The sequence below is a fragment of the Triticum aestivum genome, chromosome 6B, assembly GCF_018294505.1.
Source record: "Triticum aestivum cultivar Chinese Spring chromosome 6B, IWGSC CS RefSeq v2.1, whole genome shotgun sequence".
In the NCBI taxonomy this organism is placed as follows: domain Eukaryota; kingdom Viridiplantae; phylum Streptophyta; class Magnoliopsida; order Poales; family Poaceae; genus Triticum; species Triticum aestivum.
This window is the reverse complement of record NC_057810.1, coordinates 594,230,740-594,251,340: the sequence shown is the minus strand read 5'-3', so window position 1 is coordinate 594,251,340 and position 20,601 is coordinate 594,230,740. Positions and strand designations below refer to the sequence as shown.

Below are 20,601 nucleotides of genomic sequence, written 5' to 3'. Positions count from 1 at the left end.
ACAGTTGTAAACATTTGTATGTTTAGCATTATTGCTAGCTTTTTTTAGACGATTCTAAAGATTTCTTTTTAAGACAAAGCATTATTGCTACTTCCTCCGTTCCTAAATATAAGTATTTTAGAGATTTCATTACGAACTACGTACGAATCAAAATGTAGAGTTGACTGATAAGAGGACAACAAGAGGGAAGAAGAAAGGAAAGAAATCAGGGTTCAGCTGTGTTATCAGTAAAAGCCCATTTGGAATGCAGCCCAGCCCAAAGGCTCACAACCCAGAAGCTCCCAACTTCGCAAGCAAGAGCGGTAAGGCGTGAGATGCGGATTAGCCGAACCGGTTGCCGTGGTATCTCCGTCTCCCTCCCCTCCGCCGCGGCCGGTCGCGCGCCACCGTCTCCACCACCCACCCACGTGCCCGGTTGCCAATCTCGCCATAGAACCATCCCCTCCTCGCCGCCGCCTCCCAACTCCGCGACCTGACTCCTCCTAGACCGCCAATTCCTCCCCTCATTTGCTTCGGAAGCTGCCCGAGATGCACCATGCGATGCGGTTGCGCTGCCTCCTCCAGCACCCGCCGCTCTGGTGCAAGTGCAGCTCCCTAGGAATCTCCACGAGTGGCGGCGGTTGCCTCGTCCGGAGGTTCAGCGCAGTCGGGGCGCCGAGGCCGTGCGATGCGGGGCGGCGGCTGTGCCGGTTCTACGGTTCCAAGGGCGGCGTAGGCAGCGCGGAGGCGAGGGGCGCCGGGGCAGCTGAGGCGGCGGCAGGGAGCAGCGGACGGTGCAGCGAGCAGGAGCACGCGCGCCTCGGGGAGAGGGACCAGCAGGAGTGGCTGAGCGGCGAGAGATTCCTCAGCGACTGCAAGAAGCGTGAGTCGCCGTTCCTCACCAGGCGGGAGAGATTCCGCATCGAGTTCCTGCGCCGCGTCGTACCGTGGGAGAAGGGAAACCTCACATGGCAGAATTTCCCCTACTACGTCAAGTGAGATGCGCACACCATCTGTTCGATGTTTTGTTTGAACAAAGCTTAAATGAGTGTGCTAGCGACTAGGCTAATTCGTTTTATTTGATTTGGTTTGCAAGCGAGAATGTAAGGGAGCTGCTGAGAGAGTGCACGGCATCCCACTTGCGGCACAAGGGCATCACATCAGAATATGGCTCTCGGCTACCATCCTCTGGAGGGAGGATAGTGCTCCAGAGCTTGCCAGGTATTATCCGGTAACGAGGAGGATGCTTAGTGATGCAAATGCTGGATTCTGAGATTTGTTTGATGTAGGAACCGAACTCTACAGAGAGAGATTGGTAAGAGCTCTTGCACATGAGTTGCGGGTGCCACTACTGGTCCTGGACAGCAGTGTTCTAGCTCCATATGTAAGATACTGAAAACCCTTGCGTGCAGAATGTAAAGGGGTAGCTGCAAACCTAATAAATCCTAACTTGTTAGGATTTTGGGGAAGATTATTCAGAAAGCGAGGAAGAAGATGAGCATGGCGAGTCAGAAGATGAAGGTTCAGAGTCTGAGATGGAAGATGAAGGCGATGAAGATTGGACAAGCAACAACAAAGCTAAATCAGCTGAAAGTGATGACGAGGATGCTCTAAAATCCGTGAAAGAACTCAAAAAGTCCGTGGATGACCTCAAGAAGCTGGTCCCATGTACTATTGAGGAATTTGCCAAGGTGATATATTACATTCTGATGTGTGACCGTACCACTAAATAATGCTTGCTCATATTTTGGTCTTGTGCTACCATGAAGGTTCATAATTCTTGTTCAGAAAATCACTTTGTATCTTGTTCCTTTTAATGTCCGCAAAGCAGGGAACATCTGACAATAAACAATCTTCATTTAACTGTAACACCATTTGTAGTCAATGAGAAATTATGCTTCAAGAATGTTTCAAAAATATGCTGTTGATTTTGGATTGCTACTTGGAACTTATTATGAATAAAATGGTTACAGCAACCAAAAGTGCTACTACCTCCGATCCATAATAAGTGTCGCAGTTTTGAACTAACCCCAGTTCAAAGCTGCGACACTCTTTTATATATATTTGACTGCAAACTCATGGCTGTACCCTCTCTAAGTGTTTTACTATTAAGAGTCACTCCCTATTAATATATTGAATTTCGAGACAGTATATCTAATTCCTGTAGAAGTAAACATTGTTAACCTAGTAAAAATCAAGTTCAGTGCTCTAGCATTTCTGCTGTTTCTTTTTTAATTGTCTTCTTTTTCTTTGAGAAAACATCAAGCTAGGATAAGCTATTAGTTCTACTTTCTAGTATGTACCTTCAATACTCCCTTGTTAGTTTTACATGTGTATGTGGTTGATAGTGCTTTTCATTTCGTTGTGCTTCTAGAGAGTAGTTGGTGAAGAAGAAGGTACATCATCAGAATCCCCTGAAACAGCCAAGTCACCAGAGGAAGATAAAAGGCCTTTCCAAAGGGGTAATGTGATATTTCACTTCATCATGAATTCATGATCTTTTTTCTTGTATGCTGCTACCTCAAATTAATATTTTGTCCCGAACTATCCTCAGGGGCCATAGAAATTTTGCCAGGTACATGTAAATATGTGTGACATCTTTTTTTTTACTCTGACACTAAACCCAATTAAAGCATTTTATCTTGAACTACTGTTAAAGCCTAATTTACCGGATTACTTGGGAATGTGTCTACCGTCTTACTATCTGATGATCTATGACCAAGCATCTTGCCTACTCTCTTGAAGCAAGTTCTTGTTATGCTTATCTGCGTCGTCATTTGTCATTCCCTTTCACCTGGTACACATTTGAGCCAGGCCTCTACTGGCTCCATTGAATGAAACGTCACCAACTCTGGAGTTCAATCTTCTTTTTAGAAGAAAACACTCTGAAGCCAAATTAGAAATACATGCTATTGTACTCCCTCCGTCTGGAATTAACTGTCGCTGAAACGCGTCTAGATACACTCATTTCAGCGATAGTTAATCCGGACGGAGGTTGTACTAACTATGATTTTTTTTTGACGCGGAAGTTTAAGTTTAATGTTGTTCCTTTTCAATACTTGTTTTCAGGAGATAAAGTCAAGTATGTTGGTTCCTCGGCAGTTGTTGAAGCAGATCAGAGGTGATTGCTGGATATTGACTCTATTCCTCTCGATTTGCTTTTCATGATAAGGTTCCATGCTCTGCATGAAGTACACATGATGTGTGCGGCCCCACATAGATGTGTGTGTGTTTTTGTGCTAACACGGGTGGGGGGGGGGGGGGGGGGGGAGCACACACGTGCATCTACTCGTGTTCTGTATGGCTCCACGTGAGGTGTACACAAGGACATGATGGACTAGTTCGGGTTTGGTCTTGTGTTTACTGGGTGGATTTGTTTTAAGAGTTGGCCATCTACACATATGCTTGCGTAACAGTATTATTGTCCATCGTATTGGTGAAACTGGGAAAATACACTTATCTTGGTCTCAGGAGTGCATGCTGTCTGTTATTTGTACTGCATCACCACCTTTTATTTTTACGGTGGTTCCCTTCTGAATTGAGCTTCATCACGTTAACACTGATATGTACCATATATACACAGGATCATTTTGGGGAAATTACCTACTCAAGATGGCTCGAGAAATGCGTATACTTATATTAGTGGCAGGTGGGTGGGTCTATCTTTATCGCGTGGAACATGATAAAATGATTTTGGTACTTGGTAGTTCTGAGCCCCAAGGCAACATTGTAATCTGAATTTCATGTTTTGGATTTCCTGTATTATTATTATTATTATTATTATTATTATTATTATTATTATTAGTATTGCAATATATTCATGTTAAATGTATCAAGAAAAATATGTCTTGTAGTGACTTAGTCGAATTTGGCACTCTTTCTGTATACTGTCATATTTGTCTAGAGTAGGTTATTTACCTTTGGCGTTGCTTACCATGTATCCTAAAATATAAACAAATGCAGTGTGTTTTCTCTTACTTTTTTGCCTGTACACATTCTCGTTTATTATGATCAAAAACTGTTTCCAACTTTACATATTGCAGGACTCTGTCAAATGGGCAGCGCGGAGAAGTATATGAGATCAATGGGGATCAAGTAGCTGTCATATTTGACCCTCCTGCAGAGAAGCTGCTTGATGGTGACGAAAATAGCAAGGAGGAAAATGCAAAACCATCTATTTACTGGGTTGATGGTATACCCCTACTCTGTTTGATCGACAGTGTGATATGATTATTTCAGGCACCTTCATCTGGTTTCCTCTTAATTTAGCTCAAGATATTGCGCATGACCATGATATTGAATCAGAAGATTGGCATATCGCAATCGAAGCACTTTGTGAGGTGATTTGTGAAAATATATATTTGGCATATACTCCCTCCGTTCCTAAATATAAGTCTTTTAAGAGATTCCACTACAAACTACATACGGATGTATATAGACATATTTCACTCATTTTACTCCGTATGTAGTCCATAGTGAAATATCTAAAAAGACTTATATTTAGAAACGGAGGGAGTATATTTTTTCTTAGACTTCAGAATATTTGTTCATTTCTTGCCGGTCTCATTTGATAAGTTTACCTGCTCCTTTTCTTGCTTATGATTCTTGAATAGGTTCTTCCATCTCTAGAGCCAGTCATTGTCTACTTTCCAGACAGTTCCCAGTGGTTATCTAGAGCAGTACCAAAATCAAATCGCACGGAGTTTATCCAAAAGGTAGACGAAATGTTTGACCAACTCACCGGACCAGTAGTAATGATTTGTGGGCAGAACATGCTGGCAGACAAGGATAAGGAACCTGTAAGCTTTAGAATTCTCGTGTGCTTAACTTCGACTGATAAAACATTCTCTTAGTTCTTATTTTTGTTTTGGACATCTACAGCCAACACTGAGGTTTCAGGATCTCACTCGCCTGTCTTCACTGGTAATTATCGATATTCGATTAAATATACTATGTACACGCTTATTTTCTGGAGTATATTTTCGTAATCAGAAAATAACTACTTCCCTCCGTCAGCTTTGTATTTTCTTGTGTGATCTGCTCTTACATTAGAAGGCACAAACTCATAATGTTATTTCTTTAGTTTCTGCATTGCACTACACAATTTGCTGTTGCAAAACATGTTTGTTTTGACTAAAATTACAATTGCACACCAAATATTGGCCTTTTTATGTGGTGCAATCACAAAAAAACTTCTTTAGTTGCTGACGGATGAGAAACATTTTGCGTTCTGTAGTGCATGTGTAGAGAACACGTCAACACGGGTAACTATAATTGTGCTACTAAAACCAAAACTACTAGCTAGCTCCTTATGAAGCATAACTTGCTGTATAAGCATAATAAGGGAAACGCTTGACTCTTGCTGTATAAGCATAAGAAAAATTGGCAAAATGTAGAGTGGCAAAAACAAAATTTTCCCTATTATAAAAGCTCAATAGAAAATAGGCATAAGTTTTATCAATAGCCTTATTCTGCTTTTGCTTTATACTGTCCAAAACCACTTATATATATATGTAATGTTGCCATCTCATATTCTAAAATTGGTGCATAATTATCTAAAATGTCTATATCCAGCCATCGTCCCTGAAGCGTTGGCTAAAAGTACAAAATGATACAAGATCCAGTGATATATCAAAGATCTTCACAAACAGTTTCGTTGTTCCCCTTCCAGAGGTAAGATTCTTTTGCTAATCAAAATCAAATATATTTTTCAAGGAAACACTTGCATTGAAAAGATGTGAGAGTGCAAGCCTCCTAGGAGGTGAGAGTTACAAGGGCTAAACGCCTGATCAATGAACATCCCAGGAGAATCAAAATCATATATGAAGTTATCCGATGCAAAACGAATAAATGAGTGGGTCCTCCATAAACATGTGATTATGTCATCACGGTGTTTTTGGTTAAATCCATGACCTGCTGTGCCTAGAACATTCATCAGGTGGGGGGAAACTCCTGACTCTTGTCTTTTGTTTATTTTATTACAGGAAGGTGAGCAACTAAGAGTTTTCAATAACCAGATTGAAGAGGATAGGAAAATTATTATTTCAAGGCATAACCTCGTTGAATTACACAAGGTCTGGTTACAGTGCTTGTGTGTCCATTTAATTTCCTGCAAATATTTTATTGGAGGAAATGTTCCTGGATTTCTATTTTCTTATGTACTCATGTAAATCGTGATTAATCAATGCAGGTTCTTGAAGAGAATGAACTATCATGCGTGGAGCTTATGCATGTGAAGTCTGACGGTGTCGTTTTGACAAAGCAAAGTATGTATGCTAACATGCTTCAGCTCAGGCATCCTGTATTTTTGTGCAATTTGTTTGACCAAAAACAGTAGGGGAGTCTCTGACAGTAAAATATTATTGATGTTCAAAAAATTTATACAGTGGTATTTACAACAGATCCAAAGCATAATAAACTTACGTACAACAGAATCGTGTTAGGGAGCAAATCTAAGCCTTCAACGGCGGTTTAGGCTCCATTTTGAGCCTATGGGGATGTAAAAGCAGGTCATCCTTAAATAGGATTCTCCAGGAGGTAGTATTTTCAATTTTTCATGTGGTTGATGCCAGACACCATCTTAGACGCTGGTGTCTTACATACATATTTAGAATATTCCTTTCTTTTGAAAATTTCGTTTGAATTACTATCAACCATTACTCTGTTAGCTTTGTGTTTTGGGGAATAGTTCTATGGTTGTTCATGTAAACTATTATTGTTGCCAATGAAGTGCAACTGCCAGTGCCGCAAGCCCACACACAACCCTGGCTGAATAACTCCAAGTAACTGAAATTATGTTATATAATATGCACATATATGGGGCTTAGATAATATATTCAAATAAATGTGGAATATTATTTAAAAATGGAGGACACAAAAATATTGATAGAGATCGGATTAGTACCACTTAGGGATCAACTAAGCCTCCTATGTTAGCGGCACTCTGTGACTCTGTGTATCAATTATTAATCAGGCAATGAGGACAAGTTAATCAGTCCATTATCTCCTGTTCATCATTCCTAACCTATGTTCTACTTTCTAATCTCCTACTATGTGCCGTCCGGCCACCTAGTTTCTTCAAAATTAATTCTGATTTCACCTAGGTGTCCGGCCACCTAGTTTCTTCGAAATTAATCCTGGTTTCACCTAGTTGTCAGTATCTGGCCTCCGGTTTGTTACCATTCTTACTATCCTAGTACCATAGAAACCTTGTAGTGAAGTCTGTTTGCCGGAAATATAATGTTTCTACATGTACTTAATAGCTTAATGATTGATTGAATGATGAATCCATGAGAAGGGGAGCCTTGGCGCAGTGGTAAAAGCTGCTGCCTTGTGACCATGAGGTCATGGGTTCAAGTCCTGGAAACGGCCTCTTACAGAAATGTAGGGAAAGACTGCATACAATAGACCCAAAGTGGTCGGACCCTTCCCCAGACCCTGTGGAAGCGGGAGCTACATGGACCGGGCTGCCCTTTTTTTATGAATCCATGGAGGTAAACCAGATAATTTGTTTTCTTTGGAAGGCTAGATTGCAATTTCTAGTAACTGGCTGTAGTTGGCTGGGTACAGGTGGGAACATCTTGTCCTTTTGAATTGATTTCTGTGCTGGAACTTCAGTTGAAAGGGAAAAGTAGATTAACAGACTCTTTTGATGGGCTATGAATACTAAATTTGATCTTGTTTGTTCTTCCACTACTCGATGGGAATAAATTTCCTTCACCAGTTCTAAGGTGGAGGTGAGGTAAGATGAGTACTCAATGAGTGTATTGCACATTGCAGAAGCAGCGAAAGTTATTGGATGGGCTAGAAGTCATTATCTGTCATCAACAGTTCTTCCCTCTATTGAGGGTGACAGATTAACCATTCCACGTGAGAGGTACTCAACTTCAATTTGAACCACAATAGCGTAATTGTGTATTTGATCGATTTATTTTTTCTGGCATTTTACTATTGTTTGCAATTTTGTGAAGTCTTGATTTAGCCATTGAGAGGCTGAAGGAACAGGTTACTAAATCTAAGAATCTTTCTCAAAATCTCAAGGTATTTTGCTAGCTTAGTTAGCTTCCTCACCTTTCTTTTCTGCTACTGCAACCGTAGCCTCTAGCTGCTGTTCCTATATGCCTATCCAAACTCATAAGTTTCCTATCTACAGAATTTGGCGAAAGATGAGTACGAACGCAATTTCATATCTTCTGTTGTACCCCCTGATGAAATTGGAGTGAAATTCGATGATATTGGCGCGCTTGAGGATGTCAAGAGGACACTGGATGAGCTCGTTGCTCTTCCAATGAGGAGACCAGAGCTTTTTTCTCATGGCAATTTATTAAGGGTACAACTTTCTTCCCTGCTAGACCACCACATCACCTTTTTTGTCGGCATGCTATGGGACCTATGTTGCATTTAGATCATTACTGTCTTCTGGCCAGTGAGTTACTTAATATTGTAAAAATCAAGGTTGGCAATGACTTCTTGCAGAATATAGATATATCTGCTTAATATTGTAAAAATCAAGGTGGGCACTAACTTACTGCAGAATATAATTATCTTATTTCTTACTTGAGTTAATTTTTAAATGTCATCATCTGTAGTTAGTGATCATATGATGTGGATGTAGACGTTACTGAACAAATCTTTTCCGACTGTTAGTCTAGTAGAGAAAAATGAGGTTGCGGAACTATCCTAAACTATTTCGATCCTCTTTGAAGCATCTGTTTCATACCATGTATTAAATAAGTATCAGTATAACTAACAAGTGTAAACAAAGTTTGTCTGGCTGTGCACATCTATTGGTTCATATCCTTTTAGTTGACCCAGCCAGAAAATTGAATATATTATCGATCTCTTAAATGTTAAATCCGCCAAACTCAGGTGTTGGTTTACCTGGTTGCATACATCTGTAGGCTCATACTCCCTCCGTCCGAAAATAGTTGTCATCAAAATTGATAAAAAGGGATGTATCTAGAACTAAAATACATCTAGATACATCCCCTTTTATTCATTTTGATGACAAGTATTTCCGGACGGAGGGAGTATCATTTAGGAAAAATTGGGTCTATTGTTAATCACTTAAATGTTAATATGCTAAATGCTAGTTTCTGTTTCTGCTTATGTATGCTTATTATGCTAGTTTGTGTTTAGGGATAGTGCTTATGCTAGTTTCTGTTGAGTGTGTAATTGATCATGAAAACATATTTAATTTCACGAGAATGATTGATTTACAATTAACTTTTGAAGTTTAATATTTAAACCAAATGTTCAGATTCTGCAATTGAAACCATCACTAGTATTCTTACTGTTCTTAGGCACATTCATTGATTTTTTTTTGGTCCTTGCTCCCCCCTGTAGCTTGTGTAGTTTTCGGTCAGTAGTGTGTGTGGGGGGCGCTGGCTCGTTACTCTCCCAGGTCGTGTCTATGTTTGTACTTTTGGGGTTCTTTCCCCTCGTGATTTTCTTCTCCTAATAGATAGCATGCAGTTCTCCTGTATGGTTCGGAAAAAAGAAAAACATATTTTAAGTTCAGTTCACTGAACCGTTAAGAATTTGCATGTATCAGTAGCTGTAGCTTTTTTTCTTCGAGAAAACACAAGAAGAGCTTGCATTTCATTGCTTTGGAAAGAAAGAGAGTTTCAGTTACAATCCTCCTAGGAGGGAATTACAGGGGCTGGGGGCATATCAGTGCACGTCCCAGGTTTGAGGCAAGATGGCACGAAGCCCGAGGGCGCCGGCTCTGGCCCAGAGGATGGCCTCGTCTTTTGATCTTCGTGAGCAGGTCGGTCGTCGAGGGCTGGCCTCTGTTGAAGACGCAGTCGTTGCGGTGCTTCCATATCATCCATGGGACGAGGAGGGTCGCGGAGGCGAGGCCCTTGCGCATGGGCATTGGGGTGACATGTCGCGCCGTGCGCCACCAGTCGTTGAGGGAGATCTCTCTGTCGGGCGGGGCGCAGGGAAGTTTGAGCCAGTGCAGAACCTCATGCCATATCTGCCTGGTGAAGGGGCAGGCGAGGGTGAGATGGTGCATGGTCTCGGGGGCCTGGTCGCAGAGGAGGCAACGTGCGGGGTGCTGCAGGCCGCGGCGGGCGAGGCGGTCGGCAGTCCAACATCGGTCCAGGCAGGCGAGCCAGTGGAAGAAGCGGACGCGTGGGGGTGCCCAATTCTTCCAGGTGAGCTTCCATGCATCGCAGCCCATGGAACCATTGAATGTGGCGAGGTAGGCTGATTTGGCGGAGTAGACGCCGCTTGTGTTCCACTTCCAGGTGAGGCGGTCTGGCTCGGCGGAGAGGGTCGTGGCGCTGATAGCCTGCTAGAGCCGTAAGTATTGCCCAATCTCGTGTATGCCGATCGTGCCGTGTATGTCCCGTGCCCACTGGTTGGCCTGGAGTCCATCGGCGATGGTCCTGAGCTTGCGGCGGCGCTTGGGGATGCAAGCGTAAAGGAGTGGCGCGATCTCGCAAGCAGAGCGCCCGTCAATCCAGCGATCTTCCCAGAAGAGTGCCTCCGTGCCGTTCCCGATTTGCATGGTGGTACAAGCGAAGAAGAATGTGCGCTCCTCGGCGGTGAACTGCAGGTCGAGGCCTGCCCATGCTCTGGTGCTGTCCGTGCGACTGAACCACAACTAGCGGGTGCGGAGCGCGAGGCTGGTCCGGCCGAGGTCGCGCACGCCGAGGCCACCGAGCGAGAGTGGCCCAGCGACACGTTACCAGTTGACATGGCAGTGGCCTCCGTTTGCCTCCGCGCGTCCAGCCCACAGGAAGCCGCGCTGAATTTTCTTGAGTGCGCGGATGGTCTTCTTGGGTGGCGCGAGGGCGAGGAGCTGGTGGATCGGGATTGCGCTGAGGATGGCCTTGACGAACGCAAGGCGGCCGGCTTTGTTCATGAGATGCACCTTCCAGGCGGGTAGCATGCCGGCCGTTTTGTCGACGACGGGTTGCAGTTGTGTGGCCGTCGGGCGATGTAGAGTCAGTGGGATGCCCAGGTACGTGATCGGGAACTCGGCGAGGGGGCAGCCCAACAGGTTGACAGCGGCCGCGACATCGTCAGCGGTGCATCGGATCAAGGTGGCAGAGCTTTTGGTGTAGTTGATGAGGAGGCCTGAAGCTCTGCCGAAGAGCAGCAGGATGCTCTTGACGGCAGTGATGTCGCCAATGGTGGGGTGGTAGAATAGGATCACGTCGTCGGCGTAGAGGGAGACCGAGGGGACCGGGCGCCGGGGGTGCAGCCGCTGCAGGACGCCCAGCTCCGTGGCACGGCGTAGAAGGCAACCGAGCGTGTCGACGGCGAGGACGAATAGCTGCGGGGACACGGGGTCGCCCTGGCAAAGGCCACACCGGTGCCAAATGGTGGGGCCCGGGTCTCCGTTGATGAGCACCTTCGTGCTGGCCGAGGAGAGCAAGATGGCGAGCCATTCCAGGAAGCGGTAGCCGAAGCCGTACTGCTGGAGGACCTCGAACAAGAACGGCCAGCTGATGGTGTTGAAGGCACGAGCCAGGTCCAGCTTCAGAAGGGCGCGAGGGGCCCCGAGCTGGTGCAGGAGGCGCGCGGACTGGCGCACGAGGATGAAGTTGTTGTGCAAGCTGCGCCAGGGGATGAAGGTGTTCTGGCAAGTGCTGACGAGGCTGCAGAGCTTCGGCGCGAGTCGAAGCGAGAGGACCTTGGCGAAGATTTTGGTGACGAGGTGAATTAGGCTTATAGGCCTGAAGTCGCCAAGGCCGCGTGCGTCCGCGCGCTTCGGGAGCAGGGTGAGCAGGGCCTGGTTGAGGGAGCAAAAGCCTCGGCCGCGCAGCTCGTACAGGTGCTGGAAAACGTCGACGAAGTCTTGCCGAACAATGGGCAAGCACGCATGCAGGAACTCGGCGGTGTAGCCGTCCGGGCCAGGAGCCTTTCGAGCGGGGAGCCGCTTCACCGCGTTCCAAATTTCCTCGGCGTCAAAGGGGGCGTCGAGGTCGTCGAGGTTGGTGGGCGTGATCAGCTCGGAGAGGTCGAGGCTGCAATCGCGGGGCGCCTCGTGGCCGAGCAAGGCATCAAAGTGCGCGTAGGCCGCGGCCGCCATGTCGCAGGGGGCGGAGATCGGGACGCCGTCCACAGTGAGGCTATGAATCCGATTCTTCTGCCGACGATACGTGCATTGCCGGTGGAAGAATGATGTGCTGGCGGCGCTGTCCTTTAGAGTTGCGATGCGGGCGCGCTGTCGGGCGATGGTGCGCTCGAGAGACGCAAGGCCGAGGTAGGAGGCCTTGATCTGCCGTCGGAGCCAGTCTTCGTGCGGGGACAGGGTTCGGCTCTCCTGCGCCGTGTCCAGCCTGAGAAGGAGCTCCCTGGAGATAGCAAGCTTGAGGCGAACGTTGCCCACAGTTCGCATGCTCCAGCTAGTAAGCTTGCGCGCGGTGATTTGCATGCGCTGCATGAGCCGCCGGAAGGGGTCGTCGCAGTGGGTGGAGTGCCAGGCGCCCGCCACAATATCGTGGAATCCATCCAAACGTGTCCAGAATTCCTCAAAGTGGAATCGACGATGACCTGGCGGCACCGGTTTGCAATCGAGCAGCAAGGGGCTGTCATCGGAAACAACGGAAGCTAGGCATCGGAGATGGCACTCCCCATGCAGTTCCTCCCAATCGGGGGTACAAAGGACGCGGTCGAGGTGCACCAGGGTAGGGGGTGATTGCTCGTTGGACCACGTGTAGCGCCGGCCGTTGAGGTAGACCTCTTTGAGCGCAAGGTCGTTGATTGCACGCCGGAAGCGACCCATCATGCGGCGATTGAGGTTGCCATTGCTCTTGTCTTCGTCGCGGTAAATAAGGTTGAAGTCGCCGCAAAGCATCCAGGGGCCGTTGCAAGCCGCCCGGACGTCGCGTAGCTCCTGTAAGAAGGCGATCTTGTCGGCGTCTAGCTGCGGCCCATAAACCATGGAAATCCACCACGGCGTGCGTGCGCCGGAGGGGGTGGACACCTTGGCCGTCAACGTGTGTGACGTGAACTCAGGGTCCGAGATGGCCACCTCCCTGCTTTTCCAGGCAAGCAAGATGCCGCCACGGGTGCCGGCCGCGGGGAGGTAAACATAGTCGTCGAATTCCGAGCCAAGTGCTTCGGGGACAGTCGACGAGCAAACCAAAGCCATCTTTGTTTCTTGGAGGCAAAGGATAGACACATTAGCGGTTACAACAAGTGAGCAAACGGCGGTGCGGCAAGCGCGCGCGTTGAGGCCGCGCACATTCCAGATCAGAATCTTGGGCTCATGATCCATGGAGAAGAGGTCGACAGAGGGGCGCGGGGGCGCGGTCATGCCTCTATCAGGCTGCCAGCGACCACCGTGGTGATCGGCGCAACCGTGGGATCCGCGGGTAGCTCGCGATCAACCAGCGCGACAATGGCCGAGAGGAAGGGCAGAGGGATGGGCGTGGCGAAGAGGCCTTCATACGCCTTCATCTCAACCGAAGTGATCCTCTGATCGACCCCGACGATGCCCAGGGGTGCGCAGGATGTGGATCTGCGAGCGCCGTTCAGCTGTTGGAGGGGCTGCAGATTTGCAAGACGGGGAGGCAGCCGAGCGTCCACGCCATGGGGTGAAGTTGGGAGGTACGCGTCGTGGGCGTCTGCCGGGGGTGGGAGGGCGGCATCGATCTGCTTGGTGGCGGCGGCGAGGAAATCTCCCAAAGTCCAGGAGGCGGGCGCCGACGCGCGTGGGCGGGATCGACGAAGGGTGATTGGGGGGGGGAGCGAAGCGTGCGGTCGGGCACGACGACGTGGCGTTGGGCTCGACAGAATGCGTCGTATGCATGCCTCCATGTTGGGCCGCCGCCTGCACGTCCCCATGATGGGCCTCCGCTGGTTCGGCGCCATGATGGGCCTCATGCAGGGCCTCGGGCGGGTGTGGCGTCTCGGCAGCAGACCGGGTCGTGGTTGGCGCGTCCATGCATGGTGGGGCCCCCGCGGGATCCTCCCGTTGCTCTAGCACCGGTCCAGCTGTCGGCGCGTGGGTCGCCAGGGCGGGGATTCGGTCCGTGGACCGGTCAGCATTGGGCGCAGCAGCGCTAGGGGGGACAGCAGCAGAGTGCTGCTTTGCCCCGATAGCGGATCAGCTGCAGGTGTCAAAGGCTGGGAGTCCGGCACCATGCTGGCCAGCGATTGGCCACCCACATGGCTATCCTGATCCCCATGCATGTTGTGGCATGCCTCATCCGGCGCCGTCATCGTGTGGCCCGCCCCAAGTGGGGGAGGCGACGCGGGCAGGCTGGTTGGGGCAGGGTTGGGGGAGGGCAGAGCCAAAGGCCGTCACCCAGCTGTCGAGCTGGTGGGTGGTGGGGTGCGAGTTTCAGGGCGGGAGGACGATGGTGGCGTAGGGGGTCCATCTTTGTCGCAGGCCACCAGCCTTTTCTTTCCCCGACTCTTTCCCCTTTTGGAAAAGTGACGAGAGCCCGAGGGCCCCCCAGCAGCAGGCCAGGGGTCCATCATGCGTGTGCGCCTGGCATCGGCCGTACGACTGCGAGGTTGGCACCACCCGGCGTCGACGGCGACGCCATCGGCACGGCCACGGCGGCTGGACACGCGACATGTCGCGGAGTCGACAGCCATGCCGTCCGCACAACCGTCAGGGGTGGTGGAGCGCCGGCGCTTGCGCCCACGGCGGCGGCGGCGGTGGCGTCCCGCGGCATGCTCGCGACCGACTTTTCCATCGTTGTCGTCCGGTGCGCTGTCATCGCTTGGGCCAGGGCCGTTGCGGGCGGGAGGCTGCGCCGGCCGGCGGGGTGTGGCCGAGGTGAGCATGATGGAGACAGGGTAGATGAGGGTGCGCATGGCCGGCGAGAGGGTGCGGTCGCGGGCGCGGTTGCGGGAGGGGACGGGCTCGACAATCTCCAGGACGGCCGCCTGGCGGATGCTCGCAGGGTCGCGCGTGCGCGCGGTGAGGCGGAAGGTGGCGAGGTCAACACGAGAGCGCGTGCTCGGGTGGAGTCGCTCAATCCAGCAGCTGGTGCCGAGGAGATGCTCGGCGGTGGACGGATGCCATGCCTGCGCCGGAATGCCGCGGAGCTCGAGCTCAACACTGCACTCCAGGGAGCCGAGCTGTGCATGAGCAAGCTTGTTCCACAGACGGAGCGCAAGGGTGAACCCGGGGCCGTTGATGAAGTGGTCGCCGGCGAGGCGGTCCATGAGCTCTCTGGTGGCGAAGATGAGGAGGAAATCCTCGGGGCGATGCGCGTGGATGGTGAAGTCGTTGGGGAGGAGGTCGAAGGATGCGTACATGACGCTCTCGATGTCGCTGGCGGCGACCGCGGGTCTATCTCCGGTGATGGAGACGACCATCCCACAGCGCAGCACCAATTCGGCCTCCTCCATCTCCACAGAGCGCGGTATGATGACGCGCATCGGGTCAACGGCCGGGGGCGGCGAGGGCTGGGGGGGGGGGGGGGCGCTGCGGGCGAGGCGGCGATGCGGGGGCGTGGCGTCTCGCGGGCGACTGTGTTCAGCGCAGCGGCGGCGACGACGGTGGGGGAGGGGGCGTGAAGGACGCCACGCTGATACTTCCAGCAGGCCCGCGAACCGTGCCCGGAGTAGAGGCAGCGGCGACAGCGGATGTCGTTGGTGCACTCGCACACGGGGTGGCCGGGGTCCAGGCAGCGGAAGCAGAGGCCAGCGGCCTCCTCCGGGGAAGGGCTGCGGCGGTGGCGCCGCTGGGCCGAAGGGGAGGCCTCGCGGCGCGCGGCCCGGCGCCGGTTCCTGCGGCGGGGCGCCTTGAAGCCATCCGCGTCGACCACCGGACCTCCGTGGGTGCGGTGAACCTTGCTGCGGGGCCCAAGGCGGGTGGCGGCAAGAGCGCGCGGGGGCGCGCGGCGGGGCCGGCCGCAGCCGGGGGAGGGGAGACGGCGAGGGCGGGGCCCGGGGCAGGCGTGGGCGCCCGGGCGACCTCGCAGTAGGACCTCACGGAGGAGCCGCCGTTAGAGTCCATCCAGCGGCGCGAGCCGTCGGAGCCGAGGTCGAGGTCGCCGGAGCTGCCACTGGGGGAGGCCATGGGCGTCGGGGGGAGGGGCTAGGGGGTGGGGAGGGCTACCGACGGGGGTCGGCGGCGGCGGGGCTGGAGGTGGGAGGGCTAGGCTAGGAGAGGAGCGGGAGCGGGTGCCCATAGCTGTAGCTTTTCATATTCGTCATATTAGAAATTTTAATACTTGAATGAGCTTAGCTGAATTTATCTTATGACTTCTATATACCTGGACCTTTTTCAGCCCTGCAAAGGTGTTTTGCTTTTTGGCCCTCCTGGCACAGGAAAAACACTCTTGGCAAAGGCACTCGCGACTGAAGCTGGGGCAAATTTTATCAGCATAACCGGTTCTACATTGACATCAAAGGTAATTTGATTGACTTGCTTATATATTTTTATTGCAGGAAAGATCTTCTTAGAGATAATGTGTGTTACTCCCTCCGTCCCAAAATTCTTGTCTTAGATTTGTCTAGATACGGATGTATCTAATACTAAAACGTGACTTGATACATCCGTATTTAGACAAATGTAAGACAAGAACTTTGGGACGGAGGGAGTACTTGTCATCAAAATGGACAAAAAGGAATGTATCTAGAACTAAAATACATCTAAATACATCCCCTTTTATTTATTTTGATGACAAGTATTTCCGGACAGAGGGAGTACATGTTAGTGGAAACTACAAACACCTAACATAAAGTTTGAACAAATTCCAGTATGAATTTTCTTTCTTTCTATCTGGGCATATATTTTCTGGCTAACCATGTTTTTTGACGGGTATTTGGGGCTAACCTTCATGAAAGTTACCATATTGGACCTTTACCTTCGTTTAAAAGCAGGCACAGTTCAGAATTGAAATTCATATTGTTAGGCACAAAGCCATTTACTAAGAAGTTCCGATTAACAATCTCCCACAAATGCAAAAAGGGAATTACAAGTCCAAAAAGCCATAACGGGCCAAAATAGGATAAAATGCCTACACACATATCATAGTATTGGATCACCATCCAGACCAGTTGTACATATCCTGTGCTACCGTCTCCCAAGGGTTGCACCCACATGCATAAGTTCCCTCGCGTCCGCATGGTGAAGTAATGACCACGTAATCCATACGCTCTGTAGATAACCTGCAATTTTTTTAAATCTTTGTTCTGTTAAACACAAAATCATTTCGACAGTTCCAAATAGCCCAAAGTAATGCACAAACTCCCACACAAATTCGCGTTGCAGTATTGGGCTCCACCCCACCTAGGCAGTTACCAAATAGATTTGATATGCTAGTTGGCGGAGGAACATTAAAAGACACATGGATAGTATGCCAGAAAAGTTTTGCGAGTGGGCAGGCTAGAAAAGACGATGAATTGTTTCCTCTTGGTTACAAAAACAACATTGTTTACTACCTTGCTATCTACGCTTAGCCAACTTGTCCTTGGTGAGAATCATACCCTTATGCACAAACACATGAAAATCTTAATCTTTAAAGGGATTTTGGTTTCCAGATATGTGGGGACCGGATAACAGGTCTAGTGTTAATCAAGTCCGTGTACATTGATTTAACAGAGAACACACCCGAAGAAGCTAATATCCATCGGAAAGAATCAGGCTCGTTAGATAAGGTGACCTCCATCAAACTTCGAACTAAACTAAGCCATGCGACCCATCTGTCCCCAACCAGAGCTCGCCTGAACTGCATGTGAAATCCTGGTAGACGGACAATAATTGAAAACACACTTATCTGGTTAGTTTTTCTTGTAAACTATCTTGACTGGCTGAGGTATTTCTTTTGTACTGCTTGTTGAGAAGTTCCATGTTCTCTTACATGAATGAGGGAACCTACTGATTTGATGGGTCATCAAGTGCATGAAGTTTCTGTTTGTGAATCTGGACCATGCTGAAGTGTTCACACCATTAGTTCACTTTATACTGTGTTTGGAGCATGCGATGAGCCGATGATGCAGGATGAAAGAACATCCTTGTGTTTGATTGAATGTATGATACGAATAATTTCATGATAGGTGGATGGAATGGAACTCATGATAATGTTCTTTTGTTCTGTTCCCATAAGGTGCTAAATTGTGATACTTGGACCTTCTATGTCCTTGCAACAGTGAACAAACAAAAGATTTGTATGATTCCTTGGAAGATGGGATCATCCACCTGCACCCATACAGCTACAAGCTTATTTCTCAGCAAAAATCTCACTGCTCTATTTTCTTTTACAGTGGTTTGGAGATGCTGAGAAGTTGACGAAGGCCCTTTTCTCTTTTGCTAGCCGACTAGCTCCTGTCATCATATTTGTAGACGAGGTATGTTCATTTCAATAGGAAAATGCTTACATTGCCTTGGTTATGAACAATCTCTTGGTATGATGCAATTTCATCTGATATGACAGGTTGACAGCTTACTTGGCGCCAGAGGGGGTGCACTTGAGCATGAAGCAACAAGGAAGATGCGGAATGAATTTATGGCAGCTTGGGATGGTCTAAGGTCCAAAGAGAACCAACGGATCCTTATTCTTGGTGCTACGAATCGTCCATTTGATTTAGACGATGCTGTTATACGGCGTTTACCTAGACGGTACGCGCTTGTGCTCTTTGCTTTCATTCAAGCTATGGTGATCTAGCAATGTGTTCACCTGTTTCATTCTGTATAGGATATATGTTGGCCTTCCAGATGTGGAAAACCGAAAGAAAATTCTCAAGATTTTACTGGCTACAGAAAACTTAGAATCTGATTTTAAATTTGATGAACTTGCTAATGCGACAGAAGGTTATTCAGGAAGTGACCTGAAGGTATTAAACAAGAGCATTCATTACCTTCTTCCCTGTAGTTGAATGAAAGTGATCCGCTTTTGTTCTTTTTTTGTGTGCAATCATTTAAATATTTGATGTGCAGAACCTATGCATAGCTTCAGCATACAGGCCAGTTCAGGAACTTTTAGAAGAAGAAAAGAAGGTAGCTATGCCCTTTTAACTGTCGGCATGATGTGAACATGTTCATAATCATCAAAACTTGTGTGCGTCTCTTAATTCCTCGCATGTTTACTGTCTTCTGTAGGGACGTGTGAGTAGCAACAGCACTCACTTAAGACCCCTTGTATTGGATGATTTTATACAGGCAAAAGCCAAGGTATGTGGGCTCATCATTTTTTCCTAAAATTACCAAGTTTTATGTTTCCCACTACTACTCTTACATTGGTATTGCCTATGCAGGTAAGCCCGTCTGTTTCTTATAACGCAACAAGTATGAATGAATTAAGAAAATGGAACGAACAGTATGGCGAAGATGGCAGCAGGACAAAATCGCCGTTTGGGTTTGGCAACTGATATGTTATAGTAGCAATGTGTTGTTTGTAAAATCAATAGGCCGCCTATTTAGTGACAGGAAGCCAGTCCTCATTTTTCGCCCAGAGCCTATTTATACAGCCTCTCAGTGATCCTGTACAAATAGCAAAATATCAAAGTCAAACAACAAATTTCCAAGTTTTCCAGTAGCTGGTATTACCGGCTATTCACAATTTTCCGACATTGTAATGCTGAGCTGCAAATTTGTTCCAGCTCAGCACGAGGCTGATCCAGGTGTAAGCAGCACCAGAAAGTTTCAGTTGTTGTATGGTACTAATTCCTAGGACTTGAACTCAATGAAGCAGAATTTTCGTTATAGCCCTCAAGTGTTCCGGATCATGATGATGATAAGAGTATTACCTGTGTGGGTGTGTAATAAAGATAACATTTTGAGTCTCAATCGTTGCTTTGCGCTCTTTATTTACTTGTGAGTTACTCCCTCCGTCCAATAATACTTGTCATCAAAATGGACAAAAAAGGATGTATCTAGAACTAAAATACATCTAGATACATCCTCTTTTATTCATTTTGATGACAAGTATTTCCGGACGAGGGAGTACTATTTTTTCTTTGATGAAAATCATATTCTCCGGATATAGCAAAACACCAGCAGCTAAGCTGTTGTATAATCTTTGTTGTCGTTGTTTTGCGCCCTTTATTTACTGGACGAGTTGTTGTTTCTTCGTCTTTGTTAATCGTGATCTCCCGATATAGCAAAACACCAGGAGTAAGTTGTGTAATCTTTTTTTTTGCTGAGGGGAGCTATTGTATAATATTACCCGTGTCAATTGGAGCATTAGAGGGTGGTAACCATGCACGTCAGGACTACAGAAGCGGTGGTTGGAACATATGGACATGGGGGCGTGGTGGTGACCGGGCCGTGCTAATCCTAATCCGCATCTGCTCACGAGTGGCTCTGGACCCAAGCAGGACCACATGCGCACCGCGTGGTGCCATGCGGTACAGGAACTGCAAGTGAGAGTCTGGTCGAACAGCTAGGGGCTCTCTCTCCGTGCTGATGCGCGGTCCGGTCATGCTGGAGGGACCACGTCTCTCTTTCTTTTCGTCGCGTCCAGGGCAATGATGAGGTGTGATCGTGCGAGCGAGTCGGCACGCCAGTAGTAGTCGTACGATCCCCCGCCTGGATAGTGATGGTGCTGTCTGTATGCGCTGTAGTTCTTTTTAAAGAAAACTTTTGATCTCTTCATTAGTTGCCAATGTTGTACAAAGAACATTAGAAGTAAATTTTACATTCAGATTGCTAGACCAGTTAGCGACGACTACAAACACTGCAGACGCCAAAGGCGCGTC

At 48.4% G+C, this 20,601-nt stretch overlaps 1 protein-coding gene across 1 annotated transcript; it reads left to right on the top strand.

Annotated features, from left to right (window-relative positions):
* The first annotated feature begins 292 nt into the window (after window positions 1-292).
* On the top strand, window positions 293-19,690 carry LOC123138217 (uncharacterized). Its single transcript, XM_044558147.1, has 24 exons — window positions 293-974; window positions 1,076-1,200; window positions 1,269-1,363; window positions 1,437-1,670; window positions 2,354-2,441; window positions 3,049-3,100; window positions 3,563-3,628; window positions 4,023-4,171; window positions 4,249-4,319; window positions 4,593-4,778; window positions 4,861-4,902; window positions 5,554-5,652; window positions 5,964-6,053; window positions 6,170-6,245; window positions 7,759-7,855; window positions 7,950-8,019; window positions 8,132-8,308; window positions 16,191-16,313; window positions 18,169-18,252; window positions 18,339-18,523; window positions 18,600-18,738; window positions 18,842-18,901; window positions 19,004-19,075; window positions 19,159-19,690. The coding sequence occupies exons 1-24, from the start codon at window positions 529-531 to the stop codon at window positions 19,270-19,272; spliced, it is 2,940 nt and encodes a 979-aa protein (XP_044414082.1). The 5' UTR covers window positions 293-528; the 3' UTR covers window positions 19,273-19,690.
* The last annotated feature ends 911 nt before the right edge of the window (window positions 19,691-20,601 follow it).

Bases quoted from the DNA above. Each gene is read 5' to 3' on its own strand.
- LOC123138217 (XM_044558147.1), top strand. From the start codon at position 529: ATGCACCATGCGATGCGGTTGCGCTGCCTCCTCCAGCACCCGCCGCTC. The intron at 4,903-5,553 runs GTAATTATCGAT...GTCTATATCCAG, and splicing joins TCACTCGCCTGTCTTCACTG to CCATCGTCCCTGAAGCGTTG. The intron at 18,902-19,003 runs GTAGCTATGCCC...TGTCTTCTGTAG, and splicing joins TTTTAGAAGAAGAAAAGAAG to GGACGTGTGAGTAGCAACAG.